The sequence below is a fragment of the Haplochromis burtoni genome, unplaced genomic scaffold (genome assembly GCF_018398535.1).
Source record: "Haplochromis burtoni strain Fernald_Lab_line unplaced genomic scaffold, NCSU_Asbu1 Contig_110, whole genome shotgun sequence".
In the NCBI taxonomy this organism is placed as follows: domain Eukaryota; kingdom Metazoa; phylum Chordata; class Actinopteri; order Cichliformes; family Cichlidae; genus Haplochromis; species Haplochromis burtoni.
The window spans coordinates 1,868,104-1,887,119 of NW_024582471.1; the positions used below are offsets into that span (position 1 = coordinate 1,868,104).

The following is a 19,016-nucleotide window of genomic DNA, read 5'->3' on the forward strand; positions in this document are numbered from 1 at the left end:
AACCGCTGGCGTTTCATTAACTGAATAACATGGTAGTGTTTTTCCCATGCTGCATCTTCCTTTTGCTGTCCAGTAACTCTAGAGCACAGTGTTCCAAACACAGTCAGTAAAAATAACTATAGACTATATTAAAGCAGAATAGTTAACATACAGGGAAATTTTTATGAGCCTAGAGGGAGAAAATCTGAACAGAGATGTAAAACAAAATCCAAGTGCAAGTAATTTTAGCAAGTATGGGATAATCATTGTTTCTATGATACAGTCATACATAGACTCGCCAATCAGCCACAAATGGTCCCTAAATCATATGATATCTATCTCCTGCAATTTTTCACAAAGCAAATATTCACATTGAGCAATTTTTGCACAGAGGAAAATACATCTTTTTCTTCATAACCATGACAAACATAACCGTGACTCTATATATGAGTTGTAAACAGTTCAGAGGATCTCGGCACTACTTCCTAAGTATTTCTCTGAACCACGGAAATAGCTCCTCCCAGAATTTCATATGCACTTACGGGAAAGAAAGAAGACTTGAGTAAAGGCCTATGCTATGACTGACAGATTTCACTTTCGTGGCAAACAGAGTAGATCATACTCATCTTAAGTTCGGAATTGAATATTCAGCTTTAAACATTATAAATGTTTACTGTCATATTTGGTCTATATTTTATTCCTCCCCACTGAATAGGCAGACTTACTTTCACTGTAACAAGACCAGACTAAATAGATATAAAATATCCAACTTATAGTAAAAGAAGAGGACGATATTGTTCTACACATTATTTCCAGAAAAGAAATGGAAAGAAGTAGCACTTCATAAGAGACGCAATACCTTCTGGGTTAATTTTCGAAAATTTTACGATGTAGTAATTTTTCTGAATTTAAGGCATTATGTGTTTTTCAGTAAATACCCTGGAGCATAATTATTTTTACCAAAACATAAAACATCATAAAACATGTATTAAACAACATTTTATTTAATTTGTCAATTATCAGTATTAGTTTTATTTACACTACACATACATGGTATATTATACTAATGTGTGTTCTTTGCGTCATCAGCATGTATACGGTATGGTCGGGGAAGAATAGCTAAATTGTGAAAAAAGGGAAAAAAGAAAAATAAACTGCTGTACAGTAAATGAAACCACGCAACAGTATATACAATCACTTCAATCACCTCTGCCCTGGGCATCTACAAATATGAAATACTTGCTTATTCATTTATAATAATTTGATAATAGACTATAACATAAAAGAATGGCTATGGAACCCATTTTATGTGTAATGGATAGTTTTACTTTTATGTTGTAAGGTTCAGTAAGGTTTAGAATGTATTACTTTTACGTTTACGTAAGTGGTAAAGTAGGAAGTAAAAAATACCACTGTAAATACACAATCATTATTCACTACACAATCATTATTCACATCAATCATTATTAATAGTCAATGTAGAATAGATAGTAGTAGCAATAGTGATGCTAAATGGAACTTTGCTTAGGAACAGCTTGTATTCCGTCGGACTGTTTTAGCGAAACACCGGGGTGGCGCTCCGGCGGTCTTTTTGATTTGAGATTTGTTTATCAAACTAAAAGTTTTTTTTTTATTGTTTTTTTCCGCTACTAAAATAATTACTTAAGAGTTGACTATTGCTTTCTTTTGTTTTGTGAACATCAAATTGAGTTTATAAGCCTGTGTCGAGGGTAAATTTATGTCATGTTAATTCACATCCAGTTACTCCTCGGGCGTTCACTAAAACCTCTGCAGTTTGTTCAGCATGAACACCTCGGGTCCTCAGAAAAAAAGGAGCTACATGGGACAGCACCAGGTCAAAAAGAAAACAAGGTGAGTAACCTGTTTCACTTCATTTATCTGCAATGACATTTATGAACAGTCAGCTGTTGCTTGGAGACACCAATATTAATATAATCGCCAGTCGTACGTGTTGAAGTAATGAATGCACTTATTTCTGCGCACAGCTTCCAAGCTCATGATGAGCCACCAAACGGAGACAGACAGAAAACAAGCCTGTCAGACAAAACAAACGGATCACAGAACAGCAACAAAGACAACCGCACGGTGAGTGGAACAGCTTATTTTACTCTCTCTGTCCTTCTTTGATTCAAATAAATCATAAACATTGTTTTTTGTCTTAGAACGGAGGAGCTGTGTTTCTGCTGGGGGAGTCCACTTTAGCTCTCAGTGAAGAGGTCCTGCTGGCGCTAGACGTTGTGGACCCTGTGAAGCTCACAGTAAACAGACATGCCCCGGAAAGACCATCATCAGCATCAACTCCCTCTGCCCCTTTACGCCCCCTTGCACTAGTTGCACAAAATGAAAAGGAGAGAGATTTGGTGCAGATCAGAGATGGAGCATCTTTTCACCCCTCAGACAAAAGATCCCGCAGACACCCTTGCCCTATTGATGGAGTCTGTGAGCCTAGAGGGGATAGCAAGCGAGCGAGATGGAGAGCTGACTGCAAAGAGCTTGCTCAAAAGCTTCTCTTCAGTGAGGACTCGGAGGAAGTGGAACATCCACAGAGCACTACTTCAAAGCTTGCTTCTGCCGTTGTCAACGTTGTAGCTTGCCAGAACACACAAAACAGTCAGCAAGCAGGCACTTCCAGCATGTGTGTTTTAACTTGTCTAGCTTTTGTATAATTTCTTTAATGTCCTCCTGAACTGCTTCTGTCAACATATTCTCTCTTGCTCTGTTCCACAGCCAGAAGCTTGTGTCTAAAAGAAAGAGTTCTCCTTTTAGCGAAGACAAAAATGGGTCAAGTAAGAATGGCCATCTATCCAGGGACTACATCTTGTTCAGCCCCACCCGTCTCGCAGCAGCTATGAAGAGGGCCAAACTCCAGCGATCGTTACAGAGTCAGTCTGCTTCTGTGCTCACAGTCCCCAGCGGCTTAGAGCTCAGCACTCTCAGTGACACATTGCCTCATCCAGGTAAAGTACACCAGGCACTGACATAAAACTGTCGAGCTAGATTAACCATTCAGCTGGCTGCTGGACGAAACACAGGTGAACTATTGTGTGTGTTACTGCATACAGCTCAGGAATGTGCACAAAAAGAATCAAGGTTGTAAAATTTGATATGATAAGTATCAAAACATCAGAACATGGTTTCAATATCAACGTTCATAGCATACATATCAATAGCAACATTTCCAAGCTGCTTCCCCTTAGATGAGACATGAGGTAGGGGATTTTGTTTGTTTAGCACCAATCGCCAACAAAGCAGTTAAAACTGTTTTACATAAGACAAGGAAAGGCATGAAGACGAGAAGAAAAAAGGCCCAAATAAAATAAAGTTGCCTCATATTGAATATAATCAAAGGCAGTGGTGCGACCACTGATCACAGTTTTGAGGCCCTGCAGCAGGTGGCTATTTTATCCTTTTAGTAAACCAGTTTTGCAGCTTGTATGAATGGCTTTCTTGTTCATGTGTGCCCAGATTTGGACTGTTTCAATAAACTGTATTCATATTTGACATGTGTGTGACATGATCACATATCTGTTTTAAACAAAGCATTGAAGATTTTGATTCAATACTACGTGTAATAACTTGTGTCCTACTGTAGGTCCTGCCTTGTGTGCTCCTCCTGACCAAGCTGAAAAGCTGTTGCTCTCCAACTGGGGCTTACCAAAACCTGTGCTGGACCGATACCAGAAACATGGAGTGACTCGGATGTTTGAGTGGCAGGCTCAGTGCCTTGCTGTTGGACAGGTGCTGCAGGGAGGTAACCTGGTGTATTCTGGTAAGAATCTCAACGTTTTATGTTTTCTTTATTCTCTCCTCTATGATCTCAAGGTTTCTAAAGTGGGTCTTGGGGAGGGAGGAGCAACTGGCATATCAGTTGGGAAAATCTTTTCAATTATTATTTGTATTGCTGTTGTTATTATTATTATTATTGTTTCGTTTTGTGTTTTTTATTTTTATTTTTTTTATTTCAGCCCCTACTAGTGCTGGAAAAACTCTGGTGTCAGAGCTGTTGATGTTAAAGCGTGTGTTGGAGACAAAAAGAAAAGCTCTCTTCATCCTGCCATTTGTCTCTGTTGCAAAAGAGAAGATGCATTACCTTCAGGTGCGTGAGCAATGAACAGAGAAATTCATGCATATGGTTATGGACAAAGTGTTTTCTGTGTATATGTCTCAGTCTAACACACTTGTGTATCTTATCTTGTAGAGCATATTTGAAGAGGCAGGAGTTCGGGTGGAGGGGTACATGGGCAGCACCTCTGCTGCTGGAGGGTTCACAGCTCTGGACGTAGCTGTTTGCACCATAGAAAAAGCCAACTCTCTTATTAACAGACTCATTGAAGAGAATAGTATGACTCTTCTAGGTAATAAATTTGTTATAGGTGCTAGTACTGAAACAGTTGAACAATTGAGTCGTCAATTGACGGTCATGTCAAACTTTTGCTTAACTGCAACTTTTCAAGTTTAAGAAGTTCCTTCTTTTCTCACTTTTATCAGTGTAAACTGAACACATTTGGGTTATTTGCAGGTATTTTATAAACTGAAATAAAAGAAGTAATTTAACAAAGTCAGTACACTACAGTATTACTAAATACAGAAATACTAAATTCTAAAAGATATTATTGCTTTGCAGTCCTAATTGTTTGCATTCATTGATATAATTAATAGAGAATGAGTTTGTTATTTTTGTGCTTCAAGGTATGGTGGTAGTAGATGAGCTGCATATGGTTGGAGATTCTGGAAGAGGATACCTGCTGGAATTGCTCTTAACTAAAATCCGCTACATTGCACAGAAGCAGAACAGCATGGGGTCTGTGCCATTTATTTAATTTTTTTGGCCTGACCTTTTCTGAATTTGCAGTCTTTAAAAATCATGCTCTTTTGCCAAAAGTGTTAATTAGTCTTTCTGCAGGTCTCTTTCTGAGGGCATTCAAATAATCGGTATGAGTGCCACTTTGCCAAACCTCTCGCTCCTGGCTAGCTGGTTAGGTGCAGAGCTGTACCAGACAGACTATAGACCTGTACCCCTGCAGGAGCACCTCAAGGTGGGCTGCAACATCTATGACCAGAGTCTCTCTGTGGTCCGACATTTTACTCCTGCACTCCACGTTAAGGTAACTGAGTAAAGTCCAGAGATGAGACATAGTTTGTCATGAATAGTAGTATATTAACAGATTCTTTACGTCATAGGGTGATGATGACCACGTTGTGAGCTTGTGCTATGAGACAGCGAGAGAGGGCCACTGCGTGCTGCTATTCTGCCCTTCAAAGAACTGGTGTGAGAAACTGGCAGATACTATCGCGAGAGAGTTTTACAACCTCAGACATGCTGGTTTGTGAAGCTTAAATACTTATTTCAGAATGAGGTAGAACAATAGCCTGTTTTTGCAGCATGTTATGATAGGCACATTCAGTTTTTTAATGAATTTATTATATTTGAGTCACAGAATTTTATCTCAAATCTTATGGTGTGTTGTGTTTGGTATGTTTTTTCTCAGAGCGTCAGAGCGAAGCTGAGCCTCAGACAGTGCGTCTGGATCAGGAGGGACTAGTGGATGTAATAGCTCAATTAAGACGAACTCCAGCTGGTTTGGACCCCATCCTGCAGCGCACTGTGCCATGGGGCGTGGCCTTCCACCATGCTGGTGAACACATTTATGCAATCCTTTTAACCACAGCTGAGTCTAGACTACTGGATATTAAACCTAATTTGATGCCCCCACATTCAACAACTATTGTCAATAGTTGTTGAATAATATAACTATATTGTTATATTAAATCAACTTAGTTTAATTTCTTATTGGTCACCTGGTTGGGGCCTGCCACGCAGTTTGAGAACCATTGTTCTAGACTAAATGCAATATTTTTTTGAGTATGTTTATATGAGTTAATGTTTGACTCTGCAGGATTAACATTCGATGAACGTGACGTGTTGGAGGGAGCTTTTCGCCAGGGCATGATCAGAGTCCTGGCTGCCACCTCGACCCTCTCATCAGGGGTTAATCTCCCAGCGCGCAGGGTCATCATTCGAACTCCCACATTCAACGGTCACTTGCTGGATCCGCTCACATACAAACAGATGGCAGGACGAGCAGGAAGAAAAGGAATTGACACTACAGGTGTGTGAAGTCTTTCATGAATGAATGAAGTTTATTTTGTTTGCAAAATTGAATTAAAATTAGAGTTTTATTTTGTGTTTTATCATTTTGTTCTTTCCTTCTAGGTGAAAGTGTGCTGGTGTGTAAGGAGGCAGAGCGTCAGAAAGGTATCACTCTGCTTAAAGGTGCTCTTCAGCCAATCAGCAGCTGCCTGGTGAGAAGAGAGGGTGAAGGTGTTACCACTAGCATGCTACGAGCCATCCTGGAGGTATGATTATTATTCAAACTGGTAGGAATAGTAACAAGTTATGCTTAAAGTAGATTATTTCCTTCTTTTATAACAGCTATTGCGCTAGTTTAACTGATGTACGGTCAAGGTACTTTACCTAACCTCACAGTGACTAAACAAGCAGCTGCGTCAAGATGTCTGTAAATGTTTTGTCTTCCTTATTCCACTCATTCTGACACACAGATAATCGTTGGAGGTGTAGCCAGCACTCCGCAAGATGTGAGATTGTATGCTTCGTGCTCACTTCTGGCTGCCAGCATGAAATGTCATGGCAAAAACGTCTCCAAAGAAGAGGCCAGTAAAGGCTCTATTGAGACCTGTGTTGAATGGTTGATGGAGAATGAATTTATTAACATTCAAAAAGATGGACAAGGTAATCCCACAGTTTTGATAATATCCTGCAGTATTCATTCTTTCATATCCTTTCATATCACTGCTAAACTGGCACATGATGAATAGGCCTTCAATAATATTATGTTCTGGTAGAAATGCATATTTCAAATAGTCATTTTCAACATTTAAAAAAAAAAGTTTTCACAGTTAATTGATAAAAGACTAATTTCACTGTGATTCCTTTACTTTCTTTGATCCTAGTATCATTTTCTTATCAGATTTTCAGTGAATTATATGCTCTCTGTCTCATGTCTTTGCATACCCAGACGAGCGGTACTGTCCAACTCAACTTGGCGCCGCCACCCTTTCTTCCTCCCTATCTCCTCCTGAGGCTCTAGGAATATTTGCAGACCTGCAGCGGGCCATGAAGGGCTTTGTCCTGGAAAATGATTTGCACATTTTGTACCTGGTACATATATTAAAACTTGCTGGAACATTTTCTGTTGGCTATATAATACCTCTTAAGGTTGTTGATACATGCCTAATGGTGCTTAAATCCTAACTTTCTTATAGGTAACAAAAATATTTTGAGAGGACACGTCTCTTAAAATTCCACACTGCTGCTCCAAATCTAAATATTTGAAATACTGTGTCCAAATTCTCCTCAGATCACTCCACTGTACGCAGAGTGGACCACCATAGATTGGTATCAGTTCTTCTGTCTGTGGGAGCAGCTGTCATCATCGATGAAGAGAGTAGCAGAACTGGTTGGCGTCCAGGAAGGCTTTTTGGCACGATCTGTCGGCGGGAAACTTGTTGCCAAGACAGAAAAGCAGCACAGACAAATGGCTATTCATAAACGGTAAAACACATTTATTATAATTTGAAAGTCATGTGTATAACATATACGTACTGAATATCCTTTACATTTAGTTTTCAGTTCACATGTTCAGAACCTCAAACTGCTGCAAACCTTGAAATGTTATTGATGAATCAGGGTTTAGTACTGGATTACATTATATTGTTCATTGTGTGCATAGTGATTCCTAACATTGCGGCCCTTGTTTAAAAGCTGACTCATATGAGAAGCACAGGGAAAAAACCCAACCCCAAAACAAATAAGGGATATATTTCATTACTGGAAAAAGTATATTCTTTTGTTTGACTGAATCCTTTGTAATTCCCATCTTCTTTTCTTTCACTTGCTCTCAGGTTTTTCACAACTCTTGTACTGCAGGATCTGGTGAATGAGGTGCCTTTGGGAACTGTTGCAAACAAATACAACTGCAGTCGTGGGCAGTTACAATCTCTGCAGCAGTCTGCTTCCACGTATGCAGGTAGATACTTCAGAGATTCAGACAAGTTGTTCCAGCGCCTCTGGAGGCTTGAGCATAAAGCTTTTCTGAGGCTTGCAGCAGAGAACACGTTACACTTTAGAATACGCACCCTTTGAATTTGTGACAAAACTTTACCTTTAAACAGAACATTAACAAGAACATTAACTCAATGCAAGAGGCAGGAACACTTCTGAGTGGTAGATACGCAGGAGAGACTTACCTCCACTACAACTTAAATGTGTTTCTGCACCTATATACATAACTTATAGACATGTATCCATCATTCATAGTTGTCCATGTTTTTCAGTCAGGTTAGTATGAGATTTTCTAAGGTAATTCATGTTAACATATTTCGTTCCAGTGTGCATCAGACGTTTCGCTGGATCAGAATGGATCTAAATGCTGTTGAATCAGTGATCAGTGTAATCACAACAAGAAACGAAAGAAAAACAGAACAAAAAGCAACATGTTGGTAACTAAGCATATAAATGTGTTCCCTCAGGTATGGTAACTGTGTTCTGCAAGCGTCTTGGCTGGCACAACATGGAACTGCTTTTATCCCAGTACCAGACCAGGTTGAGCTTTGGAGTCCAGAGGGAGCTGGTCGACCTGGTCAGAGTTTCCCTTCTGAATGCAACTCGAGCCAGAGCGCTCTACGCCCAAGGCCTCTGCACTGTCGCAGAGCTGGCCAGGGCCACCGCAGCTGATGTTGAGAAAGCCCTGCGGAATGCCATCCCATTTAAGAGGTAGGTGTGTATTTGTGTTAAAGATATGAAGTCCCTGATAGGTCACTGAAGAATGGCACTTATTTGGTTCTGCTGTCTAGGCAAATAATGGCATTGCTTTTTAAATTTTTAATCAGCGAATCTGATACATTTTTTCAAATGTGCTACGTACTAGAGGTGGGAATCACCATACATCCCACGATACGATATTATCACAATACTTAACGCACGATACGATATTATTGCAATTTTTTTTAAATATTTTGCGATATTCAGATTCTGTACATAAAGGTAAACTTTATCAATATTCATTTTATCTAATATCAAAGTCTCACACTCAGTCTTTCTCTCATTTCAGTCAGTTTTATTGTTGACAAACTGAACGGTTTGTATTACAGTCTAGTCCAACTTAACTGAATGCAACCATCTGGTACAATTATAGCTATTCTAAACTATGCAATTTGTGAAAACTATGCAGCCCATTCAGCAACTGAAGTAAATTAAAACAAAATTAAATGGGAAAAAAATCGGTGGGCGGAGCATCTTAGTGGTGCATAAGGCACATAAGACTGCTTCCATCAAGGCCAGTGCATATTTATTGTGTTTTTCCTTTGCCTGTGCTCCATTTCTCAAGAACTGTGACCTGGTAAATGTTGCAGAACGCTGCTGGAAAAACAGAAAAATAATATTGCAAAGAAATTAATCAGTGTAATCTGAACTTGATTAATTTTTTTATTAATAACTTTTAAAGTTAATGCAACTGAATAATCCTGATGTGCTTCCAGGAGGAACATAATTATATGCACATCAGTCAAAAAAAAAAGGAATAACAATTGAACAACTGCACTGTGAATCAAACTAAAAAACAATTTAAACTACCCCCGTAATGTAGCTGGTGTGGTAAACCATCTAAACTCAAACTCAATTTCAAAAGGTATGCACTCAAGTTATAATCTCCTGAGAACTTTATAACCTATAACCAGTCTTGTACTGTCTGCCTTCATCAGCTCCAAGCGTGCAGTGGATGAGAGTGAAGTGGAGGCAGCTGAGAGACGAAGCCTCCGATGTGTCTGGGTGAGCGGTGGACGAGCTCTCACAGAACAGGAGGCAGCTGTTGAGATAGTGTCTGAGGCAAGGCTCCTTCTTCAAGAAGACCTGGCCCAGTTAGGAATTCACTGGGATCCTACAAGTCTTCCTCCTGGGGCTCCTGCTGTAAACAGCCCTGATGACCATCACTCTGGGGATTCGGACACCTCGTCCTCCTCGTGTCTCAGTGTACAAGAACCAGAGACAAACGATGATCGTGGAGAAGAGATTAGGGAAGGCTGTAAAAGTGATGAAAAGATGTCTGAAGTGAAAATGGAGGGAAGGAACAGCAGGCAAAAAGGGGAAGCAGGAAAAGAGCAGGGGAAGTTAGGAGTGATGGGATCAAAGAAAAAATTGGAAGATCCCAGAAAGGAAGGCAGATCTGACCCCGAAATCGGGGAAGCAAACAGAGAAGTTAAAGTGGAAAGAAAAAATGAAACATCAAAAGCAGTGACAAAGAAATCAATAACAAATGCTGCAGAAAATCAAGGTGAAAACGCAGAGAACATAGGGTCAGAGCAGGAAGAGAAGGAGTGCCACAAAGCAAAGCGAAAAGAAAGAGACGCAGATGGAGTCACGGTCTCAATCAGGCCAAAGAATTGTCAAGTAAATCAGCCTGTTCCTGAACAGAGCCTAACACAGGAGTTGGCTGAGATTATATCTAGCCCCCTGCCCGTGCCTGCACCGGGACCACAGCCTCAGGCCTCACCTTCTCCAATACTGCTTCCACGTTTTAGAGCGCCAATATCACGGGCAGAACAACAGCAAACTGTTTCCACAAGGACAGTGAATGGAGACTGCACCACAGGACTCACTGTTTCACCTGTGCAACCTGGTATACTGAAGAGAGCCTTAAGAAAAGTCCTGCACTCAATACAGACTGACAAAAATCTGCAAGATAACGTTGAGACCGCAGAAACGTCACACTCGAAACCTGCAATAGTTTCTTCAGTCAAAAATTCAGCTCATTCAGGTCAGCTGCTAGTAACTATTCCTGCCCCTCACCGTATGCACGAAACCCCTCCTCGTACACCTACAAATCCAGACACATTAAACTCTCCCCTCTCGGACTCCTCTGCCACTGTTCCTGAGGCCAAGCGAAGACGGATGGATGGCAGAGAGAAGTTTTCATCTCCTGAGCTCTACGGAGGAGATAAGACAGATGATGAAATTGAGGGGGATGTTAAAACGGGAGAAGAGAGTTTTGGTGACAGCTTTGAACTGGACACTCAGACAGAGAGAATCATTGTTCAACAGACAGATGAGGTCGTCCGATGTATGGATCAGGAAGTTGAAACAAAAAAGAGAAGAGAAGATCAATTGTTGGAAGTAGCTGCAGGTCTGGAGGAAAATGGACATGAAAGAACAAATGGACTTAAAGGGCCAGACAAAGCACACCCCAGCTTCAATGTTTCTCTCACAGATAGCCAGATGGAGCTCATCCTCAATACCAGCCATCAGGTAAGAGACTGAAACATATATTATGCTAGAATTGTGTGAATATGGTCGTCTTTATAAATACTTATTTGTTCCTTTCTCAAAGATTTCACCTGAGCCAGGAGGTGGTGATAACATGGATAAAGATGAAAATGAAGGTGCATTTAATGATGAGGCCCCGGATCCTAATCAGACCTCTTCTGTGAGTCTTAACAGAAGCAGTAGCTTCCTTTTTGACAGCTTATATCACAGCCCTCTGCTGGCGGATCTGAGCCCGCACCAGATCCCTGACCAATCAGATGAGGAGGAATCTATAAACCAGGAGGTGAAAGAAAAGCGTGCTTCATCGACCCAGGAGAGACGACGCAGTGAGCTTCTTGCCAACCAGGAAGCAGAGAAACAGGAGGCAATCCAATGGGGCGAGTCTTTCTTTAACCTGTCAGAGTGGGGTGACTCGCTGCTGATCGGTGAACACTATCTGGAAAGGCAGAGTTTGTTCAGACAAGCAGACGGTACTGAACAAGAGCATGAGCAAGTGAACCCAGAGCAGAATGTTCTGTGTGAAGGACAGATGCAGCCACAACTCACTACTACACCTCAAAATGAACATGATGAGAAAAATCTAAAAAACATTAAACAGCGTAGCACACAAGAAAGTGTTAAACCAGGAGGGAGACAGGAAATAGGTATTGAAGATGTTGAAAATGCAAAACATGTAGAGACTAAAGGAGAAGAGAAGGAAAAGAAAAAGAAAATGGATGCCATATTGTCACATAACACAGTTTTTAAACAACCCTTTCTGCAAAATGCTCCAGAAAGTGCATTTGATTGTAGCCCTGGTTTACAAGAGATCTTTGACCGCTGGCCTAGCATGTCTGACCAGCCCTTGCAAAACACAACAGAAGGCCTCACAGTCATTCAAACGCATGCTGCTGCTGCTGCAAACACAGCTGGTGCTCCACTGATACCAGAGTCCTCGAAGCAAGCAGGCAAAAAGAGGGAGAAGTTACAGCAATCTGCTGCTACAAGTAACTCTAAAGAAGGACGACCTTTAAGAAGTGACAGTGAAAATTTACTAGAAAGACCAGGCTCTGCTGGTGACCTCATTCCCCCAACTCAGGAAACACCACCTGTTACACCAAGAGTAAAGCTGACCACCTCATCCATCCAGTCACCACTGAACCAGTCGATTCCGTCAAGCCGCTTTCAAGAAAAATTGGCAATTGCAAAATGTCCTAAAACTCCCACAGGAAACCATAATCTTCGATCAGTAGTTTCTGCTTCTGACAATAAGAGTCTAGAATCAACAACTGATCACCACCAAAAACGTGGACAGGAACCACAGACGCTACCTAATCCTGAACTAACAACTGTTCTGCAGTCAAATTTGAAAACCACATCCACCAGCGAGACCCTCGGCCCTCCCCGACACTCTGTTCCTCCATCCCCACAGCCTCTCTCTGATACAGAGTCACCTGTGTTTCACGAAAGCTTCACGCTTCAGCTGTCCCAGGATGCGTCTGTCTGTTCCAGCAACTCCGGGACTTTCTCCATCATAGACGTGGCAAGCGACAGGCGCCTCTTTGAAACGTTCATTAAAGAGTGGAAAACAAAACAGCGCTACTCTCTGGCTTTGGCCTGTGAAAGGACAGAGCAGCCTGAGGGGGAAATAGGAGGGAAACACAAGAGAGGTAACTGAAGAGTCATTTAGGGTGAAGCAGTTCCAAGGCACTCAATATATTTGCATCATCTGACAAAATTTCTTTAGCACCTGTATTTTTTTCTCGTCAGCATAAGCACCACTACATTAGCCTGTGATGAGATCAGTGACTTCATCCATTTATTTTCTGTGCAGAGTCAGCAGCTCAGCACAGGCTCAACACGCCTGTTGGATTTCCATTAAGGAACAGCGAAGGGCTTGTTCTGATTGGATTGTCTGTATGCTGGGGAGGAAGAGACGCATACTATGTATCCCTGCAGGAAGAGCAGAGCAAAGGTAGCGATCGAAAAATACATGCAGGTTGACATTACCAGCTCGCTCTTTAACAGTGTTTTCTCAGTTGACCTTGTTTGCGTTTCCCTTAGGCCTGAGCGCCAGTCTGGCCCCTCCTCCACTGGATAATGACTTGCCAGTAAATGAGAGGCTGGAGCAGGTGAAAGCTTGTCTGAGCAGCCAATCAGCTGGTCATGAAGTGCGTGCGGTAGTTGTATATGACATCATACAGGTGTACAAGACACTTGTACTGAGCTGTGGAATCAGCTTGGAAGGAAACTGTGAAGACCCAAAGGTGAGAAAACAGAAAAACACTGAAGTCACGTGTGCAACCTGAAACTTCTCCATTCAAGTGCAGTTCATATTAAACTCATTTTTATCTCAACCTGTGAGATTTTGTGATTGCACCTTGGTAATATGTAAGGCTGACACTTTGAGACTTTTTGTATTTATTATAAACGATAAGAGATAATCCATCCATCCATCCACCTCTTACTGCTTATCCGGGGTCGGATCGTGGGGGCAGCAGTCTGGGCAGAAAAGCCCAGACTTCTCTCTCATTTCGGACACATCTTCCAGCTCACCCAGGGGGATATCAAGTCTTTTCCAAGTCAGCCGAGAGATACAATCTTTCCCGTGAGCAATAAGAGATGATCTGCTTATACTTATCAACATATTTTCTCAGCAATATGTAAAAATAAATGTCCATTTCGTCTCAGATACACTAATAACATTACGGGTTAAATACAGCTGCCATGCTTGGAGGGAAAAAATTGTTAAAGAAAATAAATGTCATGCTGAAGTTGTGAATATCTATCACAGGTTGCGTGTTGGCTGCTGGACCCTGGCAGTGAGGAGAGGACTTTACCCAACATGGTCACTGTCTACTGTCCAGAAGAGTTACCGCTGCTGGACGGACTTGGAAATGCACATTCACACTGTCCCCGTGTTAGGGCGGCAACCACAAGCGTGCTCATACACGCCGTCATGAACCATCTGACCGGCATGCTAGAGAAAGAGGGCACACTGGGTATAGAAACTCACACTCCATGTGTTCAGAAATATGTGTTTAGACATTTGTTTAACAATATTGTACATATATGTCAGATTTCTTCAGGAGCATAGAGATGCCTTCCCAGGTTTGTTTGGCCCTGCTGGAACTGAACGGAGTCGGCTTCAGTGTTGAAGAGTGTGAACGACAAAAACACGTCATGCAAGCCAAACTGTCTGTGCTGGAATCTGAAGCTTACGCTCTGGCTGGACACAGCTTCTCCCTCACCTGCGTCGATGACATTGCACAGGTCAGACACTTCTTCTCCATCCCAGCTACGTTTTTGAGTAAAATTGCCAATAAGTCTGCGCAAAGCGTAGTAAGACTTCTGAACTTGTGTGTGCTCACATGTATGCCGCAGGTGTTGTTCTTAGAACTCCACCTACCTCCAAATGGTGACGCAGGTGGATCAAAAAGTAAGAAAACTCTGGGATACACGAGGAGGGCAGGTGGCAGAGTGCGACTTGGGAAGCAGTTCAGCACCACAAAGGTGAAGCAATTTCACATTTCACCAAATTAATGTTGCTCCTGCACCTAATTGCTGTCAAGAAACGTATTTATTATATTATAAAACTGTAAATCATTATTTTGGCTTCGTAACTCTAACATTTATTTCTCGAAGCAGGATGTTCTGGAGAAACTTCGCCCGCTGCACGCGTTGCCAGGTGTAATTCTGGAGTGGAGACGTATCACTAACGCCTTGACTAAAGTGGTCTACCCTCTGCAGAGGGAAAAACAATACCACCCCACACTGGAGATGGACAGGATATACCCCATCGCTCAAACACACACAGCCACAGGTAAAACACAAACACCAGCACACGAAGACTTCTGAGATTTCACTGCTGTCAAATACATTTTCCCTTTAGGTTAAATATGAAGCCTGTAGTGACTCGGCTCATTCTGTCCTCAGGTAGAGTGAGTTTCACCGAGCCAAACATACAGAACGTGCCCAAAGACTTTGAGATTCACATGCCCACCATGGTGGGTGAGAGCCCACCTTCACAAGATGGTTGTTACAGGACGACCAAAGCAGGGTATGGTTAAACTTGATCAACAACAGAGTAATAGTATTACATCCCTAAAATAATGCAAGAAGAATAATGCATTTTTTTCCCCAAAACTAACTGCTTTAAAAGTTAAGTAGCTCGGCGTGATGTAGCAGGGTGGACTTGCTATAATGATTTTTTTACACTGTTGTTACAGAAAGAGGAGACGCTCTGTGGTATCTTCAGTCGCAGCTGGAACTTCAGAACAAGGCCCTGCCTTCTCTGTTAGCATGAGACATGCTTTCATTCCTTTTTCAGGTTAATATAATAATTCTCTAATAATAATACTACTGGTACATCCACGTATAGTTCATATTGATGAGTGGTTACCTGTCCTTCCTGTAGCTTTGCCTCAGGCGCTTCTATAAGCTTTGTACTGTTGTGTAGGTGGAATGATATTAGCAGCTGATTACTCCCAGCTGGAGTTGAGAGTGCTAGCTCATCTCTCAAAGGATCAGCGTCTCCTGCAGGTCAGTGAAATTTAAATCTGGTTAATGGAAAGAAAACAATATGTAAACTCAAATTGCGAACTTTGCATGTTCACCAGGTGCTGAATGGTGGAGCAGATGTGTTTCGCTGCATTGCAGCTGAGTGGAAGAGTGTCGAGCCAGAGTCAGTGAATGACAGCCTCAGACAACAGGCAAAACAGGTACAACTAGGCTGGAAAGGGTAGACAGCAAGGACATGCACACATGCAAGGTCACCAGGGGAGTACATGCTTCTGTGTTTGCAGATTTGCTATGGCATCATCTACGGGATGGGAGCAAAGTCTTTGGGGGAGCAAATGGGAGTGGATGAGAATGATGCAGCATGCTACATTGAGAGTTTCAAAGCCAGATACAAAGGTATACACTGGGGCTTCCCCACTACACATGTCTCAATATTAGTAATATCACTAATATTAGCCGTGTATTTCCGGTTGTTGCCACGGTGTCTCTTACACCCACGCAGACTGCTGCACACACGCATAATGTAGCTGTTCCCATGTGACTTTTTCTTCATCCAATTTGAGTCCATCTGAAATACGCATGCATATTCTCTGCACTGTTATGCATCACACAATGCTAAAAAACACAAATTCTGCATATGAGACAATCCAGTTCATGGGATGTGCTGCAGTATACAGGTTGGAATATTGAGGGGTTTATAGCTACAATGAGATACCAGGAAAAAATAAAAACATTAAATGGAAATTATGTGCCTGTACTTGAAAAAAAGAGACACAGCAAGATCTTGAATGTTTGTTTGGTTGGTTTTTTTTTTTTTTTGGTAGTATGAAATGTTTTTTCTAATCTTATCAGTGTTGTGAAGATTAGACTTGTGTAAGTGTAAACTTCTTAACGTCGTTCAGTTATTATCAGTACTAAAACAAGCTGAGGAGCATAACAAGACCAAGAGTTGGATTGATAATCCAGTATAGCAGACCATGGTCAATTGTAGAGGGGGTTTGAACCACTGACATGTTTGCTTTAAACTGGTTAAACTTACTTCTACATTCTCATTTTAAAACATTTTCTTTCTGACATTTCAGGGATCAATGCTTTTCTTAAACAGACTGTGAGGAACTGTATAAAGGACGGCTATGTCCAGACGCTGATGGGTCGCAGAAGATATCTACCTGGAATAACCAGCAACAATGGACACATCAAAGCTCACGTGAGCACGAGTTCTTTGACAGAATTTAGATATGAAGCATGTCATTTAAAACGCATGCAGTGCTTCTTCCACTTTTTTCACCTTTTCCTTAAAACACAAAACTTTTTTAGGCAGAGCGGCAGGCAGTGAACACAACCGTACAGGGCTCTGCAGCTGATATTGTTAAACTTGCCACTGTCAACATCCAGAAACGGCTACGAAATACGTATCCTGCAGCTCCTCAGTCTCACCAGCACACAAATTCAGGTGACCTGAACACAAATTATCCCCTTTTTGGATTTTTGCATTAATGCAATATGCAGGGAGCGATAACCCCTGCATCATGTTTAAGTCTGTAAATTAATCACGTCTGTAATCTCGTCAGTCCGTAATCATCGCAGAGCTGGAAGATCACAACTCAGAGGAGCTTACTTCATCCTGCAGCTGCATGATGAACTCATCTACGAAGCCACAGAAGAAGACCTCATACAGGTACATAAAGGAATTACTGTTTTGGTTGCACACAGCTGTGTGAAGTGTCTCTCACACGAACCTCTGCTTCTGTCAGGTTGCACAGATAGTCAAGAGAGAGATGGAGTCAGTAGTGAAACTCTATGTGAAGTTGAAGGCCAAAGTCAAAGTGGGACCCAGCTGGGGAAACCTGCAGGACCTCGATATATGAAATGTTACAGTTTGATATTTAAACCAGACACAATGCACTTTTCCTCAGTTATTACTATGTAGATACTGTGTTATGTTTTTAATCACTACAGTGGCAATGATGAAATGTAGCAGTCCCACTATGAGATCTGAATGAACTTTTGAATGTATTTATAATTTAATTTCCCAAGGTACTGTATCAAATTATATTTTTAGTTTGGAAAAAAACAAAAAACAAACCTCAGTTACATGTAATATTTTCTCTCTATAAATATCTGACGTAATAAATTCAAATCATAGTGTCTGTATTTGTTGTAAAGTTTGACTTCGAAGAACGAGTCAGCAGCTTCAATTTTGAAGACATCCTGAAATCTCACATTTTATTGGACCACTGGTTGAGCTTGTCTGTCACAAGAACATACATCAGTATCTGTAATTAACACTGCTTTGTTTTAAAATGATGAATTCACTGCACAAGAAGTGTTGTCATTATGGGTAGACATCTGCTGTAGAAAGGAAATTTCACCACCTCTGGTTTTGAGCAGAGAAACAAAGGAACACTGAGGAAGCATCTCGTTGTGGTGTTCAGCCAGAAGGTCCAAGACAGATGATAAGATGAGACTTAATCTTCAAGACAAAGTTCAATTTAACTGATTCCATTCAAAACTACACTGACGTTATTGCCACTGTAGGCACTACAGACTGATTGAAAGCCTTCTTTTTAACCTGGAACTTAATGAAAGGGAGAATTATAAACCTGGAGAAAGACTTTCTGGATGACTACTATTCATTATTGATTATTTAACCAGTGCACCATTACTCAGAGCTCATCAATACAGGCTCAGTTTGACCCAAAGAAACAAAAAAAAAAAAAAAAAAAAAAAAAGCATAACAAGTAAATAAATACATGTCACAGACATTCATGAACAAATACAACAAATCATGAACAGCAAAGATTTTCTTTTAAAACAAATGTGTTATAACACAGGAGTGTGATCTCAGATGTTTAATGTCTGTCAAAATAAGGCTTTTCTATGTGTGAAACAGTAAACTCACGTCAGTTTTTGTATTGTTAATGAAGAACATCTTGTTTGCTCAAACGAATGTCAGTGCAGTCATTACCCAAGTATTTATTAAGGTAGGTAAGACTAACAGCTACAATTAACTTTTTTTTTTAACCCATTTTTTGTTTTTAAGTGCACCACACACTGACGGTGTCATTTTACACCCGACTGACTGCAGAACAACTTCAGCTTAACCTTTAAGTAAAACACAGCTTGTGTGTTGCTCTCAAATGCTGGGTGATATCCATGCCCCGTGTTTGAAACATGT

The 19,016-nt window shown here is 41.1% G+C and overlaps 1 protein-coding gene across 1 annotated transcript; it reads left to right on the top strand.

Annotated features, from left to right (window-relative positions):
- Positions 1-1,521: 1,521 nt before the first annotated feature.
- polq (polymerase (DNA directed), theta) lies at positions 1,522-18,559 on the top strand. The gene is made up of 35 exons (XM_005928319.3): positions 1,522-1,851; positions 1,986-2,085; positions 2,163-2,635; positions 2,728-2,957; positions 3,593-3,769; positions 3,966-4,096; positions 4,199-4,355; positions 4,690-4,801; positions 4,904-5,105; positions 5,182-5,323; positions 5,490-5,636; positions 5,898-6,110; positions 6,215-6,357; positions 6,562-6,751; positions 7,038-7,180; positions 7,380-7,573; positions 7,924-8,048; positions 8,551-8,794; positions 9,781-11,320; positions 11,403-12,987; positions 13,152-13,292; positions 13,382-13,584; positions 14,112-14,319; positions 14,397-14,590; positions 14,702-14,830; positions 14,966-15,140; positions 15,254-15,377; positions 15,547-15,647; positions 15,777-15,859; positions 15,937-16,038; positions 16,123-16,234; positions 16,921-17,045; positions 17,156-17,291; positions 17,410-17,516; positions 17,593-18,559. The coding sequence occupies exons 1-35, from the start codon at positions 1,784-1,786 to the stop codon at positions 17,704-17,706; spliced, it is 8,370 nt and encodes a 2,789-aa protein (XP_005928381.1). The 5' UTR covers positions 1,522-1,783; the 3' UTR covers positions 17,707-18,559.
- Positions 18,560-19,016: the final 457 nt, after the last annotated feature.

Bases quoted from the DNA above. Each gene is read 5' to 3' on its own strand.
- polq (XM_005928319.3), top strand. From the start codon at position 1,784: ATGAACACCTCGGGTCCTCAGAAAAAAAGGAGCTACATGGGACAGCAC. The intron at 14,831-14,965 runs GTGAAGCAATTT...TTCTCGAAGCAG, and splicing joins AGCAGTTCAGCACCACAAAG to GATGTTCTGGAGAAACTTCG. The intron at 15,141-15,253 runs GTAAAACACAAA...TTCTGTCCTCAG, and splicing joins TCAAACACACACAGCCACAG to GTAGAGTGAGTTTCACCGAG.